Here is a 24,758-nt window from a genome sequence, read left to right on the forward strand (position 1 = left end):
AGTATCATTGTGTTAGGAATTTTTTTTTTTTTTACAGTTGCAATAGGTTTTTTAAAAAAGATTTTATTGGGGAAGGGGAACAGGACTTTATTGGGGAACAGTGTGTACTTCCAGGACTTTTTTCCAAGTCAAGTTGTTGTCCTTTCAATCTTAGTTGTGGAGGGCACAGCTCAGCTCCAGGTCCAGTTGCCATTGCTAGTTGCAGGGAGCACAGCCCACCATCCCTTGCGGGACTCGAGGAATTGAACTGGCAACCTTGTAGTTGAGAGCCCACTGGCCCATGTGGGAATCGAACTGGCAGCCTTCAGAGTTAGGAGCATGGAGCTCCAACCACCTGAGCCACTGGGCCGGCCCTAGGAACTTTTTTATATGAAGACTTTCAAAGGTTTAGAAGTTCAAAGACATTTTGTTATACAATTAATAATATGCTATTAATATATATGCTGTATATATAATATACAAATCATAATGTACTATACATATCCCGGGGTGTGGAGGGAAATGATTGATTGGAAAGGACAGGAGTGGGAGACGCTCTCCAGGAGTGTTAGAAAACAAGGCGATGTGGAACACAACCCCCATGTCTGCCAGAGGGGGAGGTCTCCACCCCAGTGGCAAGCAAGACTAAGGTCTGGTGTAGGCAGGTAGAAAGCTAATTTTATTTGTTAATTCAAGAAACATTTATTGAGAACCTGCTATGTGTCAAGCATTGAGCTGGGTATTATGAATATATTAAAGAACACGACAAGATGTCCGTCCTTTTGGAGTTTATGATGTATGGGGATAGGACTGGTGTGAGGTCATAAATAAACAAGTTAACATAATAGTGTTAAATACAATGTAGGAAGTAAACAGTGCGGTGAGAAAGGGGGGTCGGGTGACGGGCTGTGTGAGGGGCGCTTTAGCAAGGGGCAGGGCAATGTCTTCAAGAAGGGATGGTTGAACTGAGACCTGAAGGATACACAGAAGCCAGCCAATCGAAAGGATACAGGAGGGTAGACCAGGGAATGGGTCAGCAAGTGCAAAGGCCCTGAGGCTGGAAAGCATTCAATATTTGTGGGATACACTAGAGAGGAGCCCTGAGTATCTGGGATGTAGTAAGGGAGAGGGAACATCAGAAGATGAGGCCAGAGAGGGCAAGGACGACTCTGTAGACTAGAGCAAAGTTTTGGATTTTATTTCAAGGGTAGTGGGTGCTATCAGAGAGTTGTAAGGCAAGGGAATACCATCTGATTTATATTTTTAAAAGATCACTCTAGCTGCTGTGTAGATAATGGGTAACAGCAGCTTGAATACCAGGGTGGGTGGATGGTGACACTGATGACGTACAGAGAACACTGAGGGAAACAAAGTAGAACGGGGATCCAGAGTCAGATGACTGAGAACATCCAGATGGAGGAACTGAGTAGCCCTGTGGTCTGCACACTTCAGCAAACAACAGAATCATCTGGAAGGCTTGTTGCAACACAAATTTCTAGGCCCTGGCCCCAGAGTTTCGGATTCAGGAGTATAGAGATCGGCCCAAGAATTGCATTTGCAACAAGCACCAATGCTGCTGGTCTGGGGACTGACTACTCTCTGAGAACCACTGAGAAAGGCAGCTGGACACAGGCACCTGGAGCCTCAGCACTTGGGAGACTCTAGGCTGGCCAGGAATGTATCACCTACGTATATCACTGTCATGCAGGGTCTCTGGTCCCACTCCCCGCATAAGAACGCAGGATATGGTGAGGCCATAAAGGAACACCCACAGAGCCATAGGTAGGGGAGTCATACCACTAGTCTCGCTGGCGGCCGGGCGAGGCACACGAAGTAGGATCCACACGATCCGCAATCCGCTGTCCACTTTTCTGCCCGCCAACCAACCAACACAATCACAGCAGTTATATCAGTGGCCAATTGGCCAACCGGTTATAGCCGATGGCCATCCAATCACAGTTGATGGTCATTTATTACATGAGCCAGCACCTTTCCACATGAGGCCGAGAGCCTGGAAACTGCACTCCTGGCTCTGTCCCCACAATCACATATTTAAACCAGTGGGAATGGCTGGGATCTCTCAGGAATTGAAAATAGAGAAGGGCAGGGGTCCAAGGATGGCCCTGAGGTTACTGACGTTGAGAGGTCAGGAAACGGCCGATGACTGAGAAGAAACAGCCAGTGAGCTAGGAGGAACATCAGGAGAGTGTGGTGACTAGGAAGCTCTGGGAAGCAGAATGGTTCCCCAAAGATATCCACGGCGCAACCCCTGGATTCTGCGAGCGTTACCTTCCCTGGCACAAGTGACTTTGAATATGTAATCACGGTCATAGACCTGAATAATCCGGGTGGGTCCAATTTAATCACATGACCCCTTAATGGCAGAGAATTTTCTCCGGCTGGAGTCAGAGAGATGCTACAGGAGAGGAAGCAAGAGGATTCCAAGCAAGGGAAGGATTCAGCACGTTGTTGCTGACTGACATGTCGGGGCCCATGTGCAAGGACTGGAAAGAGGCCCCGAAGAGCTAAGGTGGCCCCCAGCTGACAGCCAACAAGGACGTGGGGACCTCAGGCTTACAGCTGCAAGGATCTGGATTTGCCAACAATCTGAATGAGCTCTGAAGTGGGTTTTCCCCCCAAGCTTTCAGTCAGGCTGATGCTTTGATTTCAGCCCAGTGAGCCCAATGTCACTGCTAACCTACAAAACTGTGAGAGGATAAATAGCTAGGTTTGTGGTAATCTGTCGTGGTAGTGACAGAAAATGAATACAGATGCCAAGAGAAGGGAGCATTTAAAGGTCGGAGAGGTCAACTTTGTCAAATGCTGACAAGAGTCCAGTAATCTGAGGACAAAGAGGTGTGTCTGACGGATTTGGCAACAAGAGCTGTCTAGGTGGCCTAGAGCAGGGGAAAGTGATATATTAAAGTGGGTTGAAGAGAAAATGGAGGGTGAGGAAGTGGAAACAGAGTAGATGAAAAAGCCTTTGCAGCAACTCTTTTGAGCTTTTCTGTGAAGAGTAGGAGTGGGGCCACCTGTAACAGGAGGGAGATGTGGGACAAAGGGAGGTTCATTTGTTTTAATTCTTTTATTTTTAAATTAGTTTCAGGTGTACAAAACAACATAATGATTAGACATTTACCCCCCTCACAAAGTGATAACCCCCCAAGTCTACTACCCCTCTGACATCCTACATAGCTGTTACAATACCATCGACTATATTCCCTATGCTGTACTTTACATCGTATATACCGGGGGTGCCAAAAAAAATGTACACAAGAGGCCACTTTGGTCAACGTTGCTCAAGCAGTAGTTCACCACAGTCAGAAGCATCTGGACACTGATGGTAACCACTTTGAGCACCTCTTGTAATTGCAGAAGTCAAACATGACTTGTATTCATCTTTTGTTATCGGTATATATTGAGTATTACAATTTTAATACAGTTTTCCCTTCTTAAAATGTTGTCATGCAGGGTCTCTGGTCCCACTCCCGCTCCCGGCAGGTGGACACAGAGTATGGTGAGGCCAAACAGGAACAACAACAGAGCCATGGGTAGGGGGTTCATACCACTATATTCTCGCTGGTGGCTGGGTTGGAGATACAGGAAGCAAACATCTGCCAGTACCCCAACATGGGGTCTTCCTGCACCCCAGTGTTGCTGGCGAGACACAGGAAGTAGGATCCACACGATCTACAATTCACCATCTGTGCTTCTCTACCAACCAACCAACCCACCCCACTTGCTAGCTGCAATCTGCCCTTACTAGCTTAGCCATGGCAGTTATATCAGTGGCCAATGGCTAACCGGTAACAGCGGATGGCCACCTGATCACAGCTGATGGCCATGTAATAACTGAGCCAGCACCTTTCCACGTGAGGCCGAGAGCCTGGAAACTGCTCTCTGGGACTCTGTCCAAACAAATGTGTATAGATTTTTTGGCACCCTCTGTATATATATGGTATATATAATCATAGTTGATATTCAATATTGTTTTGCACTAGCAGTGGTCAGGCATCTACACAACCTACGAAGTAATTCCCAGGGAGGCTTGTTTGTTTCATGGTAGGAGATTTTTCAGACACATATGAGCTGAAGGAAATGATCCAGTGGTCAAGGCAAGATTAGTGCAGGAGAGAGGGGGGTACCCAAAGTCCTTGAGCAGGCAAGAGCGCAAGGACCCAGGGAGTAAGCCCCAGGGAACACGCCGGAAGGCGCTGGGATAAAGGGCCATTCTTCCTTTGCACTAGGAGGCCAGGCGCAGGTGCAGCAGATTTTGTGAAGGGAAAGTGAGAGATATCACCTTGTTTTCTCAGGAGCTGATCAGTTTGACTTTAAAAGCCTATATCGGCCTAAACTGGTAACAGTAAAGGAGAAGGAAGGAAGGTGGCAATAACCCACTACTGCCAGGCCAGACCCTCCCAGCAGCAGGCCATTCTGGATCCTGTCCCCACCTGCGTGCTCTGGCCACGTGCCCCACCGCGTGCCCCTCCCCCAATCACAGGCCCCACAGCTACTCCTCACCCCCAGCTTGTCCGCCCCTCACGCCTTCCACCACCTACGTCACCACACGCTGCACCACGTTCTCTGTGTCCCCGCCACGTGCCCCAGCGTGCAACGCACGCCCCTGTCACGTGCGCCGCCGCACCTTCTGTGGGCCTGAGGGCCGTTTGCCGCGGTTGGAACCAAGGGATGAGCTTCTCCTCGCGCCCGCTGAACGGAATGCCGCCGCCGGCAGAGGAGGAAGGCCGGGTAAAAGGGGGCGGTTGGGTCGCAGCCTTCGGGAATCCCCGGAGTTGCTGACAGGCGGAGGGCGGTGAGGCTTAGGGTTCATCTGCGCGGACATGGTGGGGAGCGCTCCGACCCCGGGAGTCCCACGAGGAGACGGCGCCCCGGGCCAGGTGAGGGCCCTGGCGCTGGTGAGTCCGGAGCCGGGGTGGCGGAGTCGGGATGCAATCTGAGGGCTCTGAGGTCTGTGTTTCGTTCCCCACAAGTCTCCGTACCAAAGGTTAAGTCAGTGGATGCTGGACATTTCCGGGGACCGGGGCGTGCTGAAGGACGTTGTCCGAGAAGGCGCTGGCGAGCTGGTGACACCGGATGCTTCGGTGCTAGGTATTGCCCGTGACTCAGTGCCATCTGTCCTCGGGAAGCTGGCGATGTGAGGACTGGTGGTTACGAGGGTAGCAAGCGTTTTACTACACTTTACTTTGGGGGAGAGGAGAGGAGAGGATATGTTAAAAAAAAAAAAAAAAAAAAAAAAAAAAACTAGCATTTTTATCAGGTAGAACATGCTTTGATAGAATTGGAATTTTAAGGGAAAGCTAGGAAACCCGTATCCCCTTTGCATGACCCCACTGTGAGCAAGGAACACTCCCAGGCCCACCAGCCAAGCTCCTAAACCCCAGAGCCAAAGGGCAGGCATCCAAATGTTAAGCAGAGATTTGTTCCTATCACCCAGGGAATGGAGCGGAAGAAGTGCATCTAATTCTATAGTTTTTGTGTAATAATTAAAGAGACCTGATGTTGTTAGAGGTGAAGTTATTCTTGGTCCATTTTTCTCACCCTATGTCTGTTTTCTGTGGCCTAGTGAAATATTCTGGATACCTGGAGCACATGGACAAGCCTTTTGATTCTAATTGCTTTAGGAAAACTCCTCGGCTAATGAAACTTGGAGAGGGTAAGTTCAGATTAGGAGCTGGAAAAGGGCTTGTTTGGGGGAATTGATGAGGGACAATGCCCTAAGACTGGAAAACTGTCCAGAACACAGATTCTTTGAGTCAGTTTTTTCTGAGGCTGGGTTTTGCTAAACCAGCCACATTCTCTCCCACATTCCTCCTTGAGACCTTGGTATTTGGGAGATGTCCTACATGGCAAGGTTCTTTGTATCCTGACTTAACCATTGGGCATTGTGTTTTTATTTGTTCGTTTATTGAGTAAACATCTATTGAAAGCTTACCGCCCACAATCCATGGTGAAAAGAGAGGATGTATCCAGATGATTAGAACATCTTGACCAGTGTGGTGGAGGAGATTGACCCACATTCAGACAACTAACCTGGCAGAATCGGATAAATTCCTGGGAGGTATAAGGCAGTGTTGTAGGATTCTTAATGACGACACCATTAATTCCAGCTGGGAAGATCAGGGAAGGCTTCATGGAAGAAGGGGCATGTGAAACGAGCCCTGAAGTGTGAATAAGATTTTAATCAGGGCTGAACCTGGGCATAGAGTGAGGAGGAAGACGTTGCGGGAAGAAAGAACTGTGTGGACAAAGAGGTAGAGGCCAGAATGCTACCAAGCCTAGAGAAGTTAAAGGAATGGTGGTGGTAGTGGGAAACAAGGCTGAAAAATGAGTTGGGACCACAATGCAGAAGGCTTGGAATATTATGTGGAGAGACTTGGAGGAGGAAGAAATTGATAGCATTGCAACAGGATACTGGGCAAATTTCAACCAAGTTCTTTGTCCCTTCTTCCAGATATTACACTTTGGGGCATGGAGCTGGGCCTTCTGAGCATGCGGAGGGGAGAGGTGGCCAGGTTTCTGTTCAAACCGACCTATGCCTATGGAAAACTGGGCTGTCCGCCCTTGATCCCCCCAAACACCACTGTTCTGTTTGAGATTGAGCTTCTTGACTTCCTGGATTCTGCTGAGTCGGACAAGTTTTGTGCCCTCTCAGCTGTAAGTTCTGGAGCACAGATAACAGCACTTATAGAAAGCGGGTTGGGTTTGTGGTTTTGGTAATTATCCTGCCCTGCTGATGACCCTCTGGCCCAGTGCCATCCCTGGGCTCCTGTGTAGTCGTGTGGGGTCCCCCCCACTTCTGGGACTGTCCATCTTCATAATGGCTCTTGTGTGTGGGTAACTGTGCTAGGCCAAGGTCAGGCCGTGGTTTTGTTACGGACCAGGTGATCTTTCAGTCACCCTTTGCCTACTTCTTCCTGCAAGTCAGTGAATTTTTGCTGCTCAAAGTTAAATTTGGTTTCCAGCAAGTCAAGCATTGGTAGCTTGTAACTAGGGTGACCATATAATTTGTTGTCACTTGAGAGTAAAACATACTGTTAACTGGATGGGATACCAGGACATCAGGTGTAAACTGGGCTAATCGCAGGCAAATTGGGACATATGGCCTCTGTCTTCATAACTCAAATGTTGCTGTTTGTTTGTTGCCTTTATTGAACCCATCGCGGAGAGAAAGGGCCTCTGCACTTTTTGTCCTGCTAACTCACACTGACCTGTGTATATCCACCCCAAGTTTACATCGTATGATGTCTCCCCAGCTGAACTGTCAGCACCCCAAGTGAGGGACCTTTTATCATCTTTACACAAAACAGAGGTTCTTGCAGATTCTGGGTCCCACCACTGGTGTACTGGTATAGAATCTCTGGTAGAGTGGCTAGGACATCTCTATTTAAAAAGAGGCTCTTTGGATAATTCTGATATGTACCCAGGTAGAGCATTATGGCCATAAAGACCAGTGGGGCTCTGGGCAGACCAAGACCTGTTAAATGGCTGGTGGATTAGTGGTTGGTGTGAGTCCTGATTTCTGTGCCTGACAGTTCCATCAGTTTCTAATTCCATAGAAACTGCTGCTTTTGGAAGCATCTCTGGGAGGACTGCAGAAGCAGACCTCCTTTTGGCTCTAACCTGTAAAGTAGGGGCAGTGAGACCTGCCCTGGCTCCTGTTGAGATTCACAGAGGTGACCTCTGCAGAGGCACCTAGCCCAGGGCTTAGCACACGAATGGCAGCAAACAGAAGTTCCCAGTCTGAAGGAGAAAAACCAGCAGCTGTAATCACACTTGCATCGTGGCTCTCAGTTTCCTTGCGGGGTGTCCTTCTCTTTGGTCTTCAGGTGCAACAAGATCAGTTTCCACTTCAGAAGGTCCTGAAAGTGGCAGCTACTGAACGGGAGTTTGGCAACTACCTCTTCCGCCAAAATCGTTTCTATGATGCCAAAGTGAGATATAAACGGGTAAGAATGCTTTCGAAGTATGTGCACACCCTGAAAAATTCCTTGTTTAAAAGACATAGACCTTGTCTTTTTCCTTACTCTCCATTTGCAGCCGCTAAGAAAAATGTCCTTAAACGCCCTCGTCGCAGCTGGCTGGTGACTGGGAGAGGGGACAGGGGATTTGGGGAGAGCCTGGTAATGTTCCGTGTCTGCTGCTGGACACTGGTGACGTGGGTGTGTTCAGGCTGTGAAAATTCATCGAGCTATATTCTTATTTTTGTACTTAGCTTTGTGTGTGTGTGTGTGTGTGTGTGTGTGTGTATTTCAGTTAAAAGTTTGTTTTTTTTAAACTCTCAGTTTAGTATTAGGCCCTTTACCAACTGATTTTTCCACTACTCTAAAATTTGCTGTCTTCATTTTCTGTCTGACAGTCATTTAACTCTGAGTTGACTCCCTTCTCACAAGCTTCTGGTTGTGATTTGGCTTTTTGTGCAGGTTATGCTAACAGGAATTCACTGTGCTTTGTAACTTGTTCAGCAGGTATTATGAGCACTTCCTGTGTGCCAGACTCTGCCTTAGACACAGGACAGAGTTGAGAGTCTAGGGGTATTCTGAGTTTACGCCTCACTTACATACTCAGCCTAAATCATTCAGGATTTGCCTTCAGCTGCAAGCAACAGAATCCTGAAAAACAGTTCTCTAAGTAAACTAGAGATTTAATTTTTCCTCACATAAAAGGGGAGGCAGTCCAAGGCTGGGATAGCAATTCCACAAAGCCACCAGACATCCAGGTGCCTTCTTTCTGCTCAGCTACCCTTAATTGTGTCCTTGTTCCCACCCTCCATCCCTCAGATGGTCATCCAACTTGTAGCATCACATAATCATCTGGGCAGGCAGAAGGGAGGGGAGAAGAGTCTGCTGTGTTTATGGCTTCCCTTTCTATTTCATTGGCCATGTTAGCTGTAGAGGAGGCTGGGAAGTGTACTTGTTAAATTAGTACATTGCTGCTTTGAATGGAATAGAAGTGGTTAGGAGAAGAGGAAGGGAATAGATATAGAATAAGCAGCTAACAGTACCTGTCAGCATTTCGTTTCTATGAATATGCTTCAGAGAGCAACGTGAAGAGCGTGCAGGTACCTGTCTTTTGGAATGCTGACAGCCAGGTTCTTGAACTTGGAAGGTACAGATTTTGACTCATGGTTAGGTTGAATCATGGATACTATCTGTAAAGATTCTTGAGAGCGTGCTCATTTGAAAAAATTTTTTCCTAAAAAACAGACCACTCCTTCCATCACTTAGTCCTATTTCCTAGGTCCGATCCCCTGGTGCAGTCACTTTTTCATTATATCTGCTGTTTTTCTGGTACTTTGCATTTATAAGTGACATACTGTAGTTGTTCTTTTTTGACATTTTAAAATTTCTCATTACAGAAAGGGAGGCTTTAGTTCTCACTATTGCTCTTCCTTCTCCTGCTTTCCCAGCGCTATCATAATTTTGAAACCCAGTATTCAGTTTTACATTATTGAGGTTACCTCATAACATGTCTGCTGAGCCAAGCCTTTCTCTGCGCTTCCGTCCCCTTCCTGGTGCAGCTGCCCCTTTTTGCTCCTCGAATTGCCTCTTTTTTGCCTAGTTTTCTCTATGCCTATCACTGTTCATTTCTAAGCCTTCTCACGGCAGTAGAAAGCCCCTTTCAGCAGTATGTTCCATGTGATCAAGCCTCTCATCCAGCAGTTCCATATTTTCTCGGGACATCGCCCCTGGAGCACTGAGTCAGACTGAAGCTCCCTGGGCCTGCTGCGCAGCTCTCGTCCCGGGGCTGCCTGGGATTGTTTTGTGGATTTCCTGTTGTTTTTCTCAGTTTACTCCCTTGTTTTGATGGAGCACATCCTTGCATGTCTGAAAATATACTTTATACTTCACGCTTGCAGGTAGGATAACTGAGTATAGAATTCTAGGATGCAGAATTTAAGTCAGCACCCCTCGGATTTTGAACACTATTGTTCTAGCTTTTAGAATTACGTAGTAAGTCTGATACCAGTTAGGTTCCTATTTCTTTATATGTGACCCATTTTTTTTCCTTAAAGAGACTTAAGGATCTTTTTTTTTCTGTTCTTAAATTTTACAGTGATGTGCCTGTGTGTGTATATATATTTAAATTTGTTTTGTTGAGCGCTTGGTGTATCATTTCATTTAGGAAATTTTTCCTCAGCTCTGGGAAACGTTCTTGAGCTCTTGCTTTGATAATTTATTCTAGTTTCTGTCTTCTCTCTTTTTCTGGACCTTATTTTTTTTAATTTGTTTCAGGTGTACAAAACAATGTAATAGTTAGACATTTATCATTTATGCCCCTCACACAGTGATAACCTCCCTCCCCTAATCTACTACCCCTCTGACATGGCATACAGCTGTTACATTTCCACTCTCTCTCTTCCTAATGCTGTGCTCTGCTTCTTGTAACCATATATATATAATTGTAGTTGACATTCATTATTGTTCAGCTCTAGCTTCAGGTGTACAGTGCAGTGATCAGGCATCTACATCATCCCTGAGGTGGTCTCCCTAATGACACAAGTGTCCTTGTTAATTGACTATCAGACCTCCTGATTGAGCTTCTAGGTTTCCAATTTTATTTTCTTTCTCCCAATTTTCATCTTTTCTTCTTTTTTGTTTCACTGTGTGGGAGCTTTTCTTGACTTCCAAGAGCTCTTTGTTCTGCTTCCTTTTCCAGCATTCTGTTCTTCTTTTGTGCATACATTTTCTTTCATCTCTTTAGACTATTTATTATAATTTTTAAGTTTTCTTCTCTTTTCATCTGAGTTTTTAAAAAAAATCTCAGTTCTTTTTCTGCTTGTTTGGTTTTCTGTCCACTGGAGACTATGTCCATTTGCGTTAGGTTTGACTGTAAATCACATAGACTCATAACAAGTGACCTAAAGATAGAGATTTCCTACCAGTGTGAAAGGCTCGAGGTGTGCAAGCCAGGACTTGTTGGTACCTATGCTCCCCAGTGTTCTCAGGTACCCAGGCTTCTCCCATCTCACTGTCTGCCCATCTCTAGGTTGGGACTCTGGGCCCTGTGGCCCAGGATGGTGGCCTCTAATTTGTAGGCAGCGGAGGAAAAAGAGGGCTGAGGGCACGTAGCTGTGACAGTTGTACTGAGTTACGTTTTCCAGAACCTATTCTCCTGGCCATAACCAGCTATAAGGAAGGCCAGCAAATATCTATATTCTGATTGTACATATTCCCAGCAAAAACATCCTGTTACTGTGGAAGAAGGAGAAACAGTTACTGGGAGACAAGAGGCCCCCTCTCCCACAGAGGCTGTTCATTAGGGTTTGAAAGAGGGATCAAATGCCGATTGGACTTTTTCTGTCTGATTTATTTCACTTAGCATGATGATCTCAAGATCCATCTATGATTTCACTCATATGCGGGATATAAAACTGAAAGCAACAAACAAGACAAACAAAGAATCATAGACACAGACAACAGTTTAGTGGTTACCAGAAAAAGGATGCAGGAGAGGTTGAAAAGGGTAAAGGGGGTCAAATATATGGTGGTGAACACACAATGAGATATACAGATGATGTATTATAGAATTGTACACTTTAAACCTATATAATTTTATTAACCAATATCACCCCAATAGATTTAATTAAAAAAAACTGATTGGAAACTCCCAAGTGCTTGGTGGACAGACTGTATTCTGATGAGATCGACTCCCCCATATCAGTGTGCAGGTGTTTCCTCAGGGACCATTCAGATCTCCATCTCCTGCCCAGTGTAAGTGCACAGCTACCAGCGTCCTGAGAACTGAACAGGGAAAGAGGAGAGAGGGCTTCACTGGCTATTACTGAGACTGCCCTCTAATACTCCTGTTATCAGTATATCAGCATACCTGCCCTCTGCTCTATCTGCTGTGCCTGAATCAAGAGTCTCTTCAGTTCCATTTCTGTAGAAAAGAGATGCTCCTGATTCCTGAGGTGATGGGCAGGGGTGGGCATCTGGACCCATAGGGACCGGGTCAGAGAGTGGGAGGGAACGTTCCACCTGTCCTTCTTTATCCAGCCCCACTTCCACACTCCGATGGCTCACATTCCTAGTTCTGCCACTTCCCAGGGCTCTCAGGACTCTGAGCTGCAGGCTAGCCCTTTGTGTCTCTCCTGTCTGCCAAGTCGGTCACAACACTGCCATCCACTCTGACACGTCAACTTTGTCACTGATCCTCTTCCTGTTCCTCGTTCTTGTTGGACTGTGCCTTTCTACTCCTTAGGGCAGGATTGAGTAGAGGATGTGTGTGAAGTTGGCCTCTCTCAGCCAGAAGCTCTGCATACCTGTTCCTGTTAGAAATATGCTAGCAGCAGTTTGACATGTATTGAGCACCACTGCGTTTCCAGCTTTTTGCTCAGCCTTGTGTGGGACACTGAAATATCAGGTGGGGTTTTTGCTCTCAAAGAATTTTAATCTAGCTATGGTACCTAATACTGTAGCTTTTCAGGGAAGAGGAAAATTTTTGTAGGCTAGAACATCTGGCAGTGGCTTCTTGGAGGAAATGGCACTTTAGCTGAATCTAGAGGGATGAAATGGCAGAGAAACAGAGGAGGAGAGATTAACTCTGGGCAGGAGAAAAGAATGAGCAAAGGTATAGAAATGAACAGAGCCTACTCAAGGGACAGTTGCTGGATACCTAGTCTAAAAGACAGGCTACATTTGAAGAAGAGCAGGGAAATAGAGGTGAGGTGATCAGATTCAGGAAGATGCTTAAATGAGTATGGATGGATTTGGACTCGATGAAGAGGATGGAAGGGAACCACTGAGGGAGAGTGAGTTGATAAAGTAACGCTTGGGGAAGAGGTGGGAGTCCGCAGCACGCAGGTGCTGGTGTGCTGGAGCTCACGAGACCCAGCTGGAAAAATGTCCGGAATTTCTGCAAGCTAGTTGATGTTACTTCGGTAGCTTGAAATCAGCCATGGTGGAAATAATTACACCACAGGAATAGGCAAACACTAGAGGGCCGCTCCTCCCACATGAGCTGGTTGTTAAACACTTAACCACACACCACTTAGGCAGCACGTGTTGAAGGGACAGACTTTCATGAACAAATATCTGTCCCATGTTAGGTGCTGTGCAAGGCACGTTGCAGCTGACCATCCTGTTACAGGGATCCAGGAGTGTGTTTAAGAAGCTAGAGTGGTACTAATAGAAGAAAAAGTTCTGGAAATAATTTCGAAAAATGAACAATTAGACTTGAAGTTTTATGTATAAGTGATGAAGGAAATAAAGGATGATATTACTTCAAGCTTTCTGGTCTAGGAAATACTTAAAAAAGGAAAAACTAGGAAAAAAGAGATTTGTTAACTTCGGTTTTGATCACTAATGAGACTAGCCAGGTAAACATGGCCTGTAGAAGACTGTTTCCAGGTGACAAATTGTTTCATGATTCTATTTAGGTACAGGACCAGCGTTCAGGTGAGAGATCCAGGTTGGTGATACGAGACCTGAATCAATTTAGAAGGTGGGAGGGTGGTGGACAGAAACTTGTGTCATGAATGCCCAGGACTTAGAGAGGAAAGGGAAGACAAAGGAAGGCTCATGACTTTCTGCCTAAAATACCATCTTCTCTGACATATTTTCTACCTCTTCCATTCTGCTAGCATGTTCCAGTGGCGTCTTCTCTGTTAGTCATGCTGACAACTGTTCAGGTTTTGTCTTCATCACTTTTTTTTCTTTACTATTGTTGTTGAGATATACCCTATTTTGCTGTGTATAATGCACATGATTTTGGCCCAAACTTTCAGAGAAAAAAAATCTTTCGTTTTAATTTTTTAATTCAAATTTTTATTTGTTTTAGGTACTTGTTTTTTGTATTTTAAAGGAATTTTAGCATTTATTTTTTAACATATTATGGTACAAGAAATTTTATGTAACAAATAATTATAAAACACAAGAACAGATACAAGGTACAAGAAATTTTATGTACCGGTAACAAATTTATGATATTTACGCAGCATAGAAGGCCAAGAACTCTTCGTTGTTGCAAGTTCAACAAAACCGATGATCATATTCCAGGGTATTACATACAGATATCATTATTGATTTCTAGAGTTATGCTTTTAACTCATAAGCATAAATAAAGAATTAAAAACATTTATATAAATATGGAATTAGTACTACCCATGTATAATGCTCATCCTTATTTTTCCCTCACAAATTTGGGCAAAAAAGTTTGCATTATACACAGCAAAATATGGTAATTCACATAGCATTCATTTCACACTTTCAAAGTATATATATATATATATATATATATATATATATATATATATATATACACATATATGTATATATGTGTATATATATATATTTCCGTGATTTTTAATATATTCACAAGGTTGTGCAACTGTCACCACTGTCTAATTCCAGAACACATCATCACCCCAAAAAGAAACCCCATACCCGTTAGCAGTTACCATTCCCCCCACACCTCTTGGTTACCCCTATTTTACTCCCTGTTTCTATTGATTTGCCTATTCTGGACATTACATGTGCATAGAATCATTAAATATGTAGTCTTTTGTGTCTTCTTTCACTTAGCAAAATGTTTTCAAGCTCATCTGTGTTATAGCATGTATTAGTACTTCATCCCTTTAAAAAATATTTACTTCATTTTTAAACTGTGGTAAAATATGCATATTTTACCATTTTAATACATTTACCATTTTAACTATTTTTAGGTGTACAATCCAATAGCATTAAGTACATTCACAAAGTTATACAACCATCACTATTACCCATTTCCAGAACTTTTCATCATCCCAAATGGAAATTCTTTACCCATCACGTAACTCCCCTTCCCCCATTTCCCCAGCTCCTGGTAATCTCTGTTCTACATCTGTCTCTATGAACTTGCCTGTTATGGACACTCATAAGTAGAATCATACAGTATTTGTTCTTTTGTAACTGGCTTTTTTCACTTAGCGTAACGTTTTCAAGGTTCATCCATGTTGCAGCATATACCAAACTTCATTCCTTTTTTTTTTGCATGACAAAGACTCTTTACTTTTAAATGACTATCATCAGTACACCAAGTAATAACATGTAACAAGTTCTTGAATCCTATCTAGTGATTTTGATTACGAGGTACTGGAAGCAGCCCGAGCAATTATACTAGTAGTCATTGTTCTAACTCTTAGCCAGAAAGGACTATTTTAAGGCTGGCTGCTGCTTTACACAGGTTACAAATAACTGTTTACTACTTTTCCATAGATGAAGCCCCTGACCTTCAAGAAAGCTTTCTTAAAAAAAAAATTGTTGTGTTTTTTTAAATTACATCTAAGAAAGAAAAAGTCAGTATTGAGATACACGTATATTGTTTGAGCTAAAAGGCATAGGAAAACAGACAGTATATACCCTTAAATTTCTAAGATATATGAGATAAAAAGATGAAATCTTTGGATAAGCTCTAAGTTTGTACAAAGAAGCTAGATTTGCTATTTTCCAAAAAGTAAAAGGACCAACTATATAATAAACAGAAATAATTGAATGCCTTTCCCAAGAATATAACTCAAGCTTTGCTAAAAGCTCCGTATTCCGTGGAGTCATCTAAAATGCCAATCCATGGAACAGGCACTTCTTCCCCTATCCATTTGTGTGGTAATTTTCCTGGATTTCTGGCTAGATGTTGCAAAGGCCAAGAGGTCATCCCGGACTTCATCCCTGTTCCACCGGAAGTAGGTCTGGAGGACGGTCATCTTCTCTTGTGTGTCCTTCTCCGCTTCAGAGCTGCAACTGCTGAGGGATCCCAGAGCCGCAGCGTCCTTGGCTTTGAACTCCTCCCTCTGCAGCTGGTACTGTTCAACTTCAGCCTCTTCTTCGGCCTGCTTCAGCCTCTGCTTCTTTCGCTTGCGGGCCTCAGACACCTCAGTGGCCCACTTCTGGGCCTGCAGCAGCTATTGGATACCCTGTGACTGACTGGCCATGGCGCTATCCAAACTTCATTCCTTTTTAAGGCTGAATATTATATTCTCTTGTGTGAATCCTACTGCCTTTTGTTTGTCCATTCATCAGTTGGTAGATATTTGGGTGGTTTCCACTTTTTGCCTATTATGAACAATGTGGTATGAACATTTGTGTACAAGTTTTTGTGTGGACTTAATGTTTCCAGTTCTTTGGGTATGTACCTAGGAGTGGAATTGCTGAGTCATATGTTAATTCTATGTTTTACTTTTTGAAAAACTACCGTGTTATTTTCCATAGGGGCTGCAACATTTCACATTCTCACCAATAATACAAGGGTTTCTCACCAACACTTACATTCTATTTTTAAAATTATAGCCATCCTAGTGGGTGTGAAGTGGCATCTCGTTGTGGTTTTGATTTGCATTTCCCTAATGACTTATGATGTTAAACATCTGTTCATGTGCTTATTGGTCATTTGCATATCTTCTTTAAAGAAATGTCTATTTAGATCCTTTGCCCATTTTTAATTGGATTGTCTTTTTATTGTTGAGTTATAAAAGTTCTTTATGTGTCTTGTACACTAAGCCTTTACCAAATAGGATTTTCAAGTATTTTCCCCCAATCTGTGAGTTATTTCAGTCCTTTTTTTTGATAAGGAATGTACAAATGTCTTTTTATTGAAAAATACAAAATAAAATATCTTCAGGCATAATGACAGCAGTAAACCGTTACATATTGTCAGCTTAAACCAGTAACTGATGGTTATAGTGATTTTCTTAAACAGCCAGCCTCTTCGTTTTCTTCACTTTTTTGATAGTGTCCTTTGAAGCACAAAAGTTTTTAATTTTGATGAAGTCCAATTTATCTATTCTTTGGTTATTTGTGCTTTTGGTATCATATCTAAGAAACCACTGCCTAGTCCAAGGTCACAAAGATTTACACCTATGTTTTCTTCTAAGAGTCCTATAATTTAGCTCTTACATTTAGATCTATGATGCATTTTGAGGTAGGGCTCCAACTTCATTCTTTTGCATGTTGTTATCCAGTTGTCCCAGCACCATTTATTGAAAAGGCTACTCTTTCTCCATTTAATGGTCTTGGCACCCTTGTTGAAAATTAGTTGACTATAGATGTATAGGTTTGTTTCTGAACTTTCAGTCTGTGTTATCAATTCTATTCCATTGATCTATATGTCTGTCCTTATGCTGGTACCACGCTGGCTTGGTTACTGTAGCTTTGTAATGAGTTTTGACGTTAGAAAGTGTCAGTTTTCCAACTTCTTTTTTTACCGTTGTTTTCACTATTCAGGGTTTCTTGAATTTTCCGATCAGCTTGACCATTTCTGCAAAAAGGGGTGTTGAAATTTTGGTACGTTTGCATTGAATCTGTAGATTAATTTGGGGAATATTGCCATCTTAACAATATTAAGCCTTCTGATCCATGAACAGGAGATGTCTTTCCATTTATTTAGGTCTTTAATTTCTTCCAACAGTGTTTTGTAATTTTCAGTGCACAAGTCTTGCGCTTTAAATTTATTGCTACTTATTTTATTCTTTTTGATGACGTTATAAGTGGAGTTGTCTTAATTTCAATTTTGGATTATTTATTGCTAGAGTATAGAAATATAACTAACTCATATGTTGATCTTGTGTCTTGTAGCTTTGCTGAACTAATGTTTTATCTCTAATAGTTTCTTTTTTTGTGTGGGTTCTTAGGGTTTTCTGCACATAAGGTTGTGTCACTCCTCTTGACCACCCATCCTCCTTGTCCACAGGCCTTGCTGCTTCTGCGCCGGCGGTCAGCACCTCCTGGAGAGCAGCACCTGGTGGAGGCCGCCAGCCTTCTTGTTCTCCTTAACCTGTCCTTTGTGTACCTGAAGCTGGAGCGACCCACCACAGCCCTGCGCTATGGAGAACAGGCTCTGATCATTGACCCAAAGAATGCCAAGGCCCTCTTCCGATGTGGACAGGTGAGTTGGAGGACAGGGACCTGGGGATGACCGCCCCAGAGAAGGTAGCAGTGGTGGTCAACTTGGGCACTGCAAAAGGTTCTGTCTTTCCTAAGTATTTAAAAGTCTCCTTTGCCAGGCCTGTCTCCTCATGACTGAGTATCAGAAGGCCCGGGATTTTCTAGTCCAAGCCCAGAAGGAACAGCCCTTCAATCATGACATCAATAACGAGCTGAAGAAACTGGCCAGGTGAGACTTCTCTTTGCACTCCTGCAAGCAGAGACAGACGTGAGGCTGCAGTTGTGGTCCCTCCACCTGGGTGTTGTCCAGCTCGGGTTATGAGGCAGCGCCCCTTAGAGCTAGTTTTATGAAGTGCTTGGTACTCTAAACAAGCAGCTCCCAGCAGTGAAGTGGGACAAACCTCTAAGTTACACCTGTCTGGATCATTTCCCACTTCCCTATTTCACACCTCCCCCTGCAAGTAAGCACCCCTAAGAGGAGAGCCAGTGTAATTTTTTTTAAAGGCCTTTTTCTTCGGATACTTTTCCTCCTTGCCACCAACAGAGAACCACTGTTCTCAACTGACTACAGAAAGGTGTCTTACAGACGCTCCTTTGATCTGAAATTGATCTTTCAGGTCTGATTTGTGCCCATCTAGGGTGAGTTTCTTGTTACCCAAGTGGCAGCTATACCAGTCTTTCAGTAATGTAACTTCTTCTGATTATAGAAGTTATATGTTCATTAGAAAACTTTGAAAATATCAACATATAAATAGAAATCACCCATAATTCCATCACCTCATAATATATCCACTCTTTTTTTTAGGTGTTTTTGTTGTTGTTGTTCTTGTTCTGTATTGGTGAGATTATCTAGTCCTGTTAACATTAAACGTGTAATCCAAATTGCTTAGTTAAAGCTTTCTTGACATTAGAAACGTCTGAAGCGTGTGCACCTCTTATATTTGGACACAACTGTTGCAATTTTCTTTCTGATATTTATAAATATCCTGTCAGGTCATATGTAGAAATTTTGGACTCTAACCATTCTGGGTTTTTTTTGTTTTTGAGTTTTTTTACTTATTTATTTTATAATTGGAATTTTGTACCTTTTTACTGTCTTTACGCATTTTGCCCACTCCCCACAACTACCAATCTGTTCCCTATGTTTATGAGTTTGACTTTTTGTTTGTTTTTCAATTCCACATATAAGTGAAATCATTTGCTATTTGTCTTTCTCTAGCTGACTTATTTCACTTAGAATAGTGCCCTCAAGGTCCATCCATGTTGTTGCAAATGGCAGAGATTTCTACTTTTTATGTGGCTGAATAATATTCCTCTGTGTGTGTGTGTGTGTGTGTGTGTCACATTTTTAAAATCCATTTATCCATTGATGGACACAGGTTATTTCTGTGTTTTGGCTATTGTAGATAATCCTGCAGTGAACATGGAAGTATAAATCTCTTTTTGAGTTAGTATTTTTGTTTCCTTTGGATACATACCAAGAAGTGGAATTGCGAGATCATATAGTAGCTATATTTTGAATTTAAATTTTTTTAATACTTAGACGTTTATCGTTTATATCCCTCACACTGTGTGAACCCCCCTCCCCCCATCCACTACCCCTCTGACATCACACACAGCCATTACATTTCCACTGTCTCTATTCCTAATGCTGTACTCCGCTTCTTGTAAGTACATACATATACATACACACACACACATATATATACATTCATTATTGTTCAGCTTCAGCTTCAGGTGTACAGTGCAGTGATCAGGCATCTACATTATCCCTGAGGTTCTAACCATTCTTTAGCGAGAAAAATTTCAAGATGAGTTATAGGCCACTGAGTGTGAGGTGTCACTTGGCAGGACTCAGCCCTCAGCCTCACTGACAGTGGCTCCCAGCCTTCAAGGGTGTCATCTTTCCAGATTATGGCCTTTTGTCCACGGGCTCCCTCTGTAGCCTTTGGGGGCCTGCGCCGTCTCCCATTCCTCTCCAGCATTGCTCCCACCCCCTCCTGCATCAGTTGAAAAGCCCACTGAATTGTCAGTGCTTCTGGGCCTGAGTTGGAGAATTCCAGCCACCAGATGTCACCTCCTACATAGACAGACCAATTACTGTATTTCTCTTTACAGCTATTACAAGGACTACACGGATAAAGAGAAAGAAATGTGCCACCGAATGTTCGCTCCTTGTGACACTGGCTTTACAGTAGAAGAAAATTAAAGGTAATCAAAGGACTAAAGCATTGAAAGGCTTTAGGGTTTTATCCAGTACATATAAAAGTGTGGGGGTTCTCGGTGGCCCACCAGGGGGCAGTGAGGATGGATGGGAGGCATAGAAAAGGTCCTTATTGTCCTACTGACACAGGTCTCGTGCAGAACACACACTCTGGGGGCTTCTCGTAGAGAAGGTTGGAAAGTACAGCCAGGGCTGGAGGGTAAAGGGAGAGGTGTAGGAAGCCTGAAGCTTGAAAATGAAAACAGGTTTTTTTTCATATTTTATGTTAACCTCTACCTCACAGTAGCTTGGAACGTGAAACTGTGATAGTCATTAATGTGATTGTTTATCTGAGCTTTGAAATCAACAGTAATGCTTCTCTAATCTGGTTTTTCCTGAAAACCTGAAAGCCTCCGACCTCACTTTATACCTAACACATTGTGGAAGAAGACACAGTCCAGGTGTCGCGGGGTTGGGGTGGGCTCTGACTCTTGAGTTCTGCTCACTGTTAGAGTAGAGACTTGAAGATGTCAGGGCCGGCAGGGAGCAGATGCGGCCATGGCTCCACAGCTTACACCTGGTGCTTTAGCAGCCACAGGGTTAAGGTTTCCCATGAGGGCGTGAGATAACCCTCTGCTCTGGTTTACTATTACTTAAGAAAATTAATGGAAACAGAATCACCTGCCTTAAACACCTGCTTAGCTGGGTAGATAACTCTGCTCTCTTGAGAGAAGTTAAACAAGGGACAACAAGAAAACAGCTGCCCAGCGGGCTCCTGGTGATAAATCTCTCCTTTGTTGCTACCTGCATCCCTCTACAAAAGAAGCTTGAGAGAAGAAGGCAGTGAAAAGGCCTATTCATCCCAGACGTTTTCACAAGTGATCTACAAACTGCTGCTCTCTGCCCTGTCAGAAACAACCTGTCAGTTTCATCAGGAGGAAATGTCGCTTTCATCACTGACCTTGACCCTGTGATTCTGGCCTGCAGGTCTTTCAGGGACATTGGGGGATTTGCAGGTCTTCTGAACTGAGACGTCAGCCAGAGGACTGCTTTTGTTTGGCTTCTGGTGATGTCTAGTAGAAATGGAGGCCTGGTGGCTTTTCGCCAATTTGGGACTGTGACCTGGTATGTCCTGCCATTTAATGAATATCCAGTTCTCCCAGGGTTCATCCTAGAAACAGATCTTGGAAGACACAGCAGGGCAACAAGTTCCCTTTCCGTCGTGTTACCCTCCCAGCATTCTTAGTCTGTCAGACTTGTTGGAGCCCGATGATTTTAGATGGTTTCCCATGCAATCCTAAATCTTGAACATTTGTCTTATCACCAGCAATGATTGTATTGGGATCTAAAGTGTCCCTGATTGTCATACTCCTGCTGCTATTGTGGTTGTAACGTATTTTGGCTTTTATGTCTTTGGTGTTCTTCCTGCTCCCCTTTTCTTCTCTGGTACTTGTGCTGCGTTAGTCACTTAAAATGTCCAGGGTTTTAGATTCTTTTGACAACCTAGCTCTGACTAAGTGGGACCATTTAAAATTTGTCCTCAGATGTTAGGTACGCCTGACCTGTCTTCATCTTGTCTTCTCAGATGTGAGACACTTACTTCTGGTGGGATGAGTGTTCTAAGCCTCTCACTGTAGCAGACTGAAGTTTTTGAGACCAGAGACCATGTCTTTTGCATCTTTGTATTTTCTAGTATCTGGAACCATGCCTGGCACATGATTGGCACTCAGTAAATGTTAGTTGGATCCAGTGTGAAATAGCCAAAGTGCTAGACCAGCCTCTTTGAAACTGTACCTTCCAGACTAACTCTTGTACTGGCTGTTAAGACTCTTTTTAGTGCCAGTGACAGAAACCCATCTTTATCTAGGTTCAGCTAAAAAAGGGATTCGCTGAAGGGAACTTGGGGTAGCTCACCGAATCAAAGGAAGACTGAACAACCAATACTCAGGCAAGTACCTGCAGTTCTCAGGGCCTCAGCGTCCCCGGCTCACTGCAGCTTCGTTCTCTCCTACCATAGGAGTGCCCGGGCTCCCACCGGCACGGCTTTCTGTTTGAGAGAGGGCTCTGCCTTATCCCACACCTCCCTCCTCTTCCTGTAGCATCCATAGCTCCAGTTAAAAAATCCTGAGGCAAGACTCTGGCCTGGTTTGGGGTGTGTGAAGTCCCATGCTTGGCACCCCTTTCTAGCACCATGTAATAAGAACTGGGGGAGTAATGATTATCCGAAGTAAGAAGACTGCTATTTCCCAAAAGCAAGAGGATGGAGACGATGAGCAGGCAGAGGGAAAGAGGCCCATCAGGGTCTTTGGCTGTTGCAGCCGTCACTGTTCTGCTGAGCTGTGACCTCTGGTCTTGCCATGACAGAGCAGTGGGTCATTTTCCAGTCTGGTGAGTTAGGAATCTCTTGGCAGCTCCTGCTGCTGGGAGCTCAACGGTGGAAAGAGTAGACACATCCATAGTTCTGCCACACTGTCTTTTTCCTTAGTTTGGACTTTCAGAGGACATGGCAAAGCACTCAGCTCTGGATAGCAGTATTCTTGGGGAGAATCTAAAAAGTCAAGCGAGAGGTCGGTGTTTGACTCATGTACATCAGGAGACCTAAAGGTTTATGGCAAGCCCCAAGCTAATGTTTGATAAGCTGTTTTGAAACTGCTTCCCCTGTGGTTTGCAGTGCAGTGGAGGCCGTACTCCTGTTTGTATATACTACATTTAAATTCTCATAAATGCACATTTTCTAGCTATCTACTTGGTTAAGACCTCACAGAGCTCCATCTACAGCAGTGGTAATTTTACCACGGGCACCAAAGAGCTTTTATAACAGATGCCGTCATAGTTGAAAACACTTGGAATCGTGTTCTAACATTTTTCTTAATTCTCTTTCCGCACCTTTCATTGTCATCTTCAGTTAGAGTTTCAGTTGTGTCCTTCCTGTCTTAACATGCTAGTATCTGTGCTCTGATACTTTGCCAGACTTGGTGTCTGGAAAAAGATGTGACGTGAGCACTGTAGCTGTTCGCAACTGTTTAAATTGTTGACATACAATAGGTGAATTCCTTCTGTGGTTTCCAACGGGCAGGACCAGTAAGTGGACACGATAGGAAGTCAAAACTTGGCTTCATATGAAAGATTTATAACTGTCCTACCATAAGTGACACTAAGTTCTCCCAATGTGGAGCGCACACACAGAAAAGTGCCACTTTTGACTGCTTTTTGAGAATGGCCTCGTGGGAGCATCTGCTTCCAGGCCAAGCTTTTCCACTGTATCCCGCAGGGGGTGGATCATCTTGGGAGCTGTTAGGGTCTGTCTGAGCAGACGTAGAGAGCCCCTTGGCGGTGGGAGAGAGATTCATGAGATTAGATGACCTTTCTGGTCCTTCCAGTTCTAACATTTTACCATCAGACACTTGCAAACTGGCAAAGGGTGGCAGCTTCCATCCTTACAGCACTTCCAGTAGAGATGGAACACGAAGTCCTGTGCTCGGCATCAGAAAAATCACACAAGAACAGAAAGTGGGAGAGACCCAGTTCGAGGGCAAAAATGTTGTTGCCTGCTGGTTCAGAGTGCAGCAAATGTTAGGCATGGATGCCAGAGAAAATAGCATCACACACGAGGGAGGAGGAAGGTCCCACTCACTGCACTGCCACAGGCAGCCTCCTTCATTACTCACCCCTTCCCCAAGTACCGCGTGAGGGCTGGTGGTTTTCAGGCCCTGGGGTAGATGCCGCGTGCACGTGAGAAGTCCCGTGCTGCTTCTTCCGTGCACAGCGCCCTGACCGAGGACTGGACAATCAGGCACGTCACAGAGTGCCATGGGTGAAACGTGCTGAACAGAGGAAACCTTTGCTGAGGCAGTTCTGAAGCTTCGAAGGGCAGACTGGGCACAGGGCTCGAGGAGTCGGGGGGCCGGGAGGACGGAGGGGGAGAGAAGCAGAGAAGACAAGGAATTGAGAGCTGAGGTCAGCTGTGGGCAGGTATTGTCCTGGCCTTTCAGTCCTCTTTGGAGTGTGGGCCGTGGACTGTGCTCTGTAAGCATCCAGGAGGGGAAGATGTGATTGGAACTGAGATGATCTGACAGGCTCATGTAAGAAGGGGTGAGGGGCATGGTGGAGGGCACATTGGAGGCACCAAGGCTGGCAGGAGACGTCCGAGAGGTGTTGACAGCCTGGAGGTAAAAGCAGCAGCAGAAGTGGGAAGGAGACGGAGCATGAGGCCTCCCATCTGGAATTCTAGTGGCAAATGGCAACTTAGCTGAAGACGGCTACCACAATGCCACAGGGTCCACACGGTGACCTGTGTGTGGGCAGTGGGGCAGAGACACTGTAAGTGGTATGTGTGAGCCATGTGCCAGTGTAAAGCAGAGGCTCGGAGTGGGGGGTATGCAGAGTTAGGAGGTGTTCAGGGATGACCGCTGTGCGCTAGGAGTGACAGGGAAATCTTCCTGGCAAAGCAGGCAGAACTTGGGTACTCAGGTAACCCAGGGTTAACTGGTAGGCGTGCTGGACAGCGGGCACTCACCCGCATGGCCATCTTACCCAGGCCAAGTTGTCATTTCTTTGCTTTTGGTTTGTCATATTTTCTTTTAGATTGTTTTGATAGCATTGCTCACCATTTATTTTGTTTTATTCTTAATGTATTTTTATTGAATTTGATCAAAATATTTATTAAACATATTTTACATGCCAGGCATTCTTTTACATGT

The 24,758-nt window shown here is 44.3% G+C and overlaps 1 protein-coding gene and 1 pseudogene across 1 annotated transcript in view; one reads left to right on the forward strand and one right to left on the reverse strand.

Moving 5' to 3' along the window:
• Positions 1-4,714: 4,714 nt before the first annotated feature.
• The window catches only part of FKBP6 (FKBP prolyl isomerase family member 6 (inactive)), a 32,725-nt gene continuing 12,681 nt past the window's right edge, over positions 4,715-24,758 (forward strand). Inside the window, exons 1-8 of the mRNA XM_088796386.1 lie at positions 4,715-4,877; positions 4,971-5,088; positions 5,564-5,653; positions 6,452-6,654; positions 7,827-7,946; positions 17,662-17,856; positions 17,975-18,084; positions 19,974-20,066. Coding sequence (XP_088652512.1) covers positions 4,821-4,877; positions 4,971-5,088; positions 5,564-5,653; positions 6,452-6,654; positions 7,827-7,946; positions 17,662-17,856; positions 17,975-18,084; positions 19,974-20,064 — 984 coding nt within the window. The 5' untranslated portion in view covers positions 4,715-4,820 and the 3' untranslated portion in view covers positions 20,065-20,066. The remainder of the gene's footprint in view (positions 4,878-4,970; positions 5,089-5,563; positions 5,654-6,451; positions 6,655-7,826; positions 7,947-17,661; positions 17,857-17,974; positions 18,085-19,973; positions 20,067-24,758) is intronic.
• On the reverse strand, positions 15,567-15,907 carry LOC109459984 (V-type proton ATPase subunit G 1 pseudogene; annotated as a pseudogene).

This window comes from Rhinolophus sinicus, chromosome 3, assembly GCF_057876585.1.
Source record: "Rhinolophus sinicus isolate RSI-liver-muscle chromosome 3, RSI-T2T, whole genome shotgun sequence".
In the NCBI taxonomy this organism is placed as follows: Eukaryota; Metazoa; Chordata; class Mammalia; order Chiroptera; family Rhinolophidae; genus Rhinolophus; species Rhinolophus sinicus.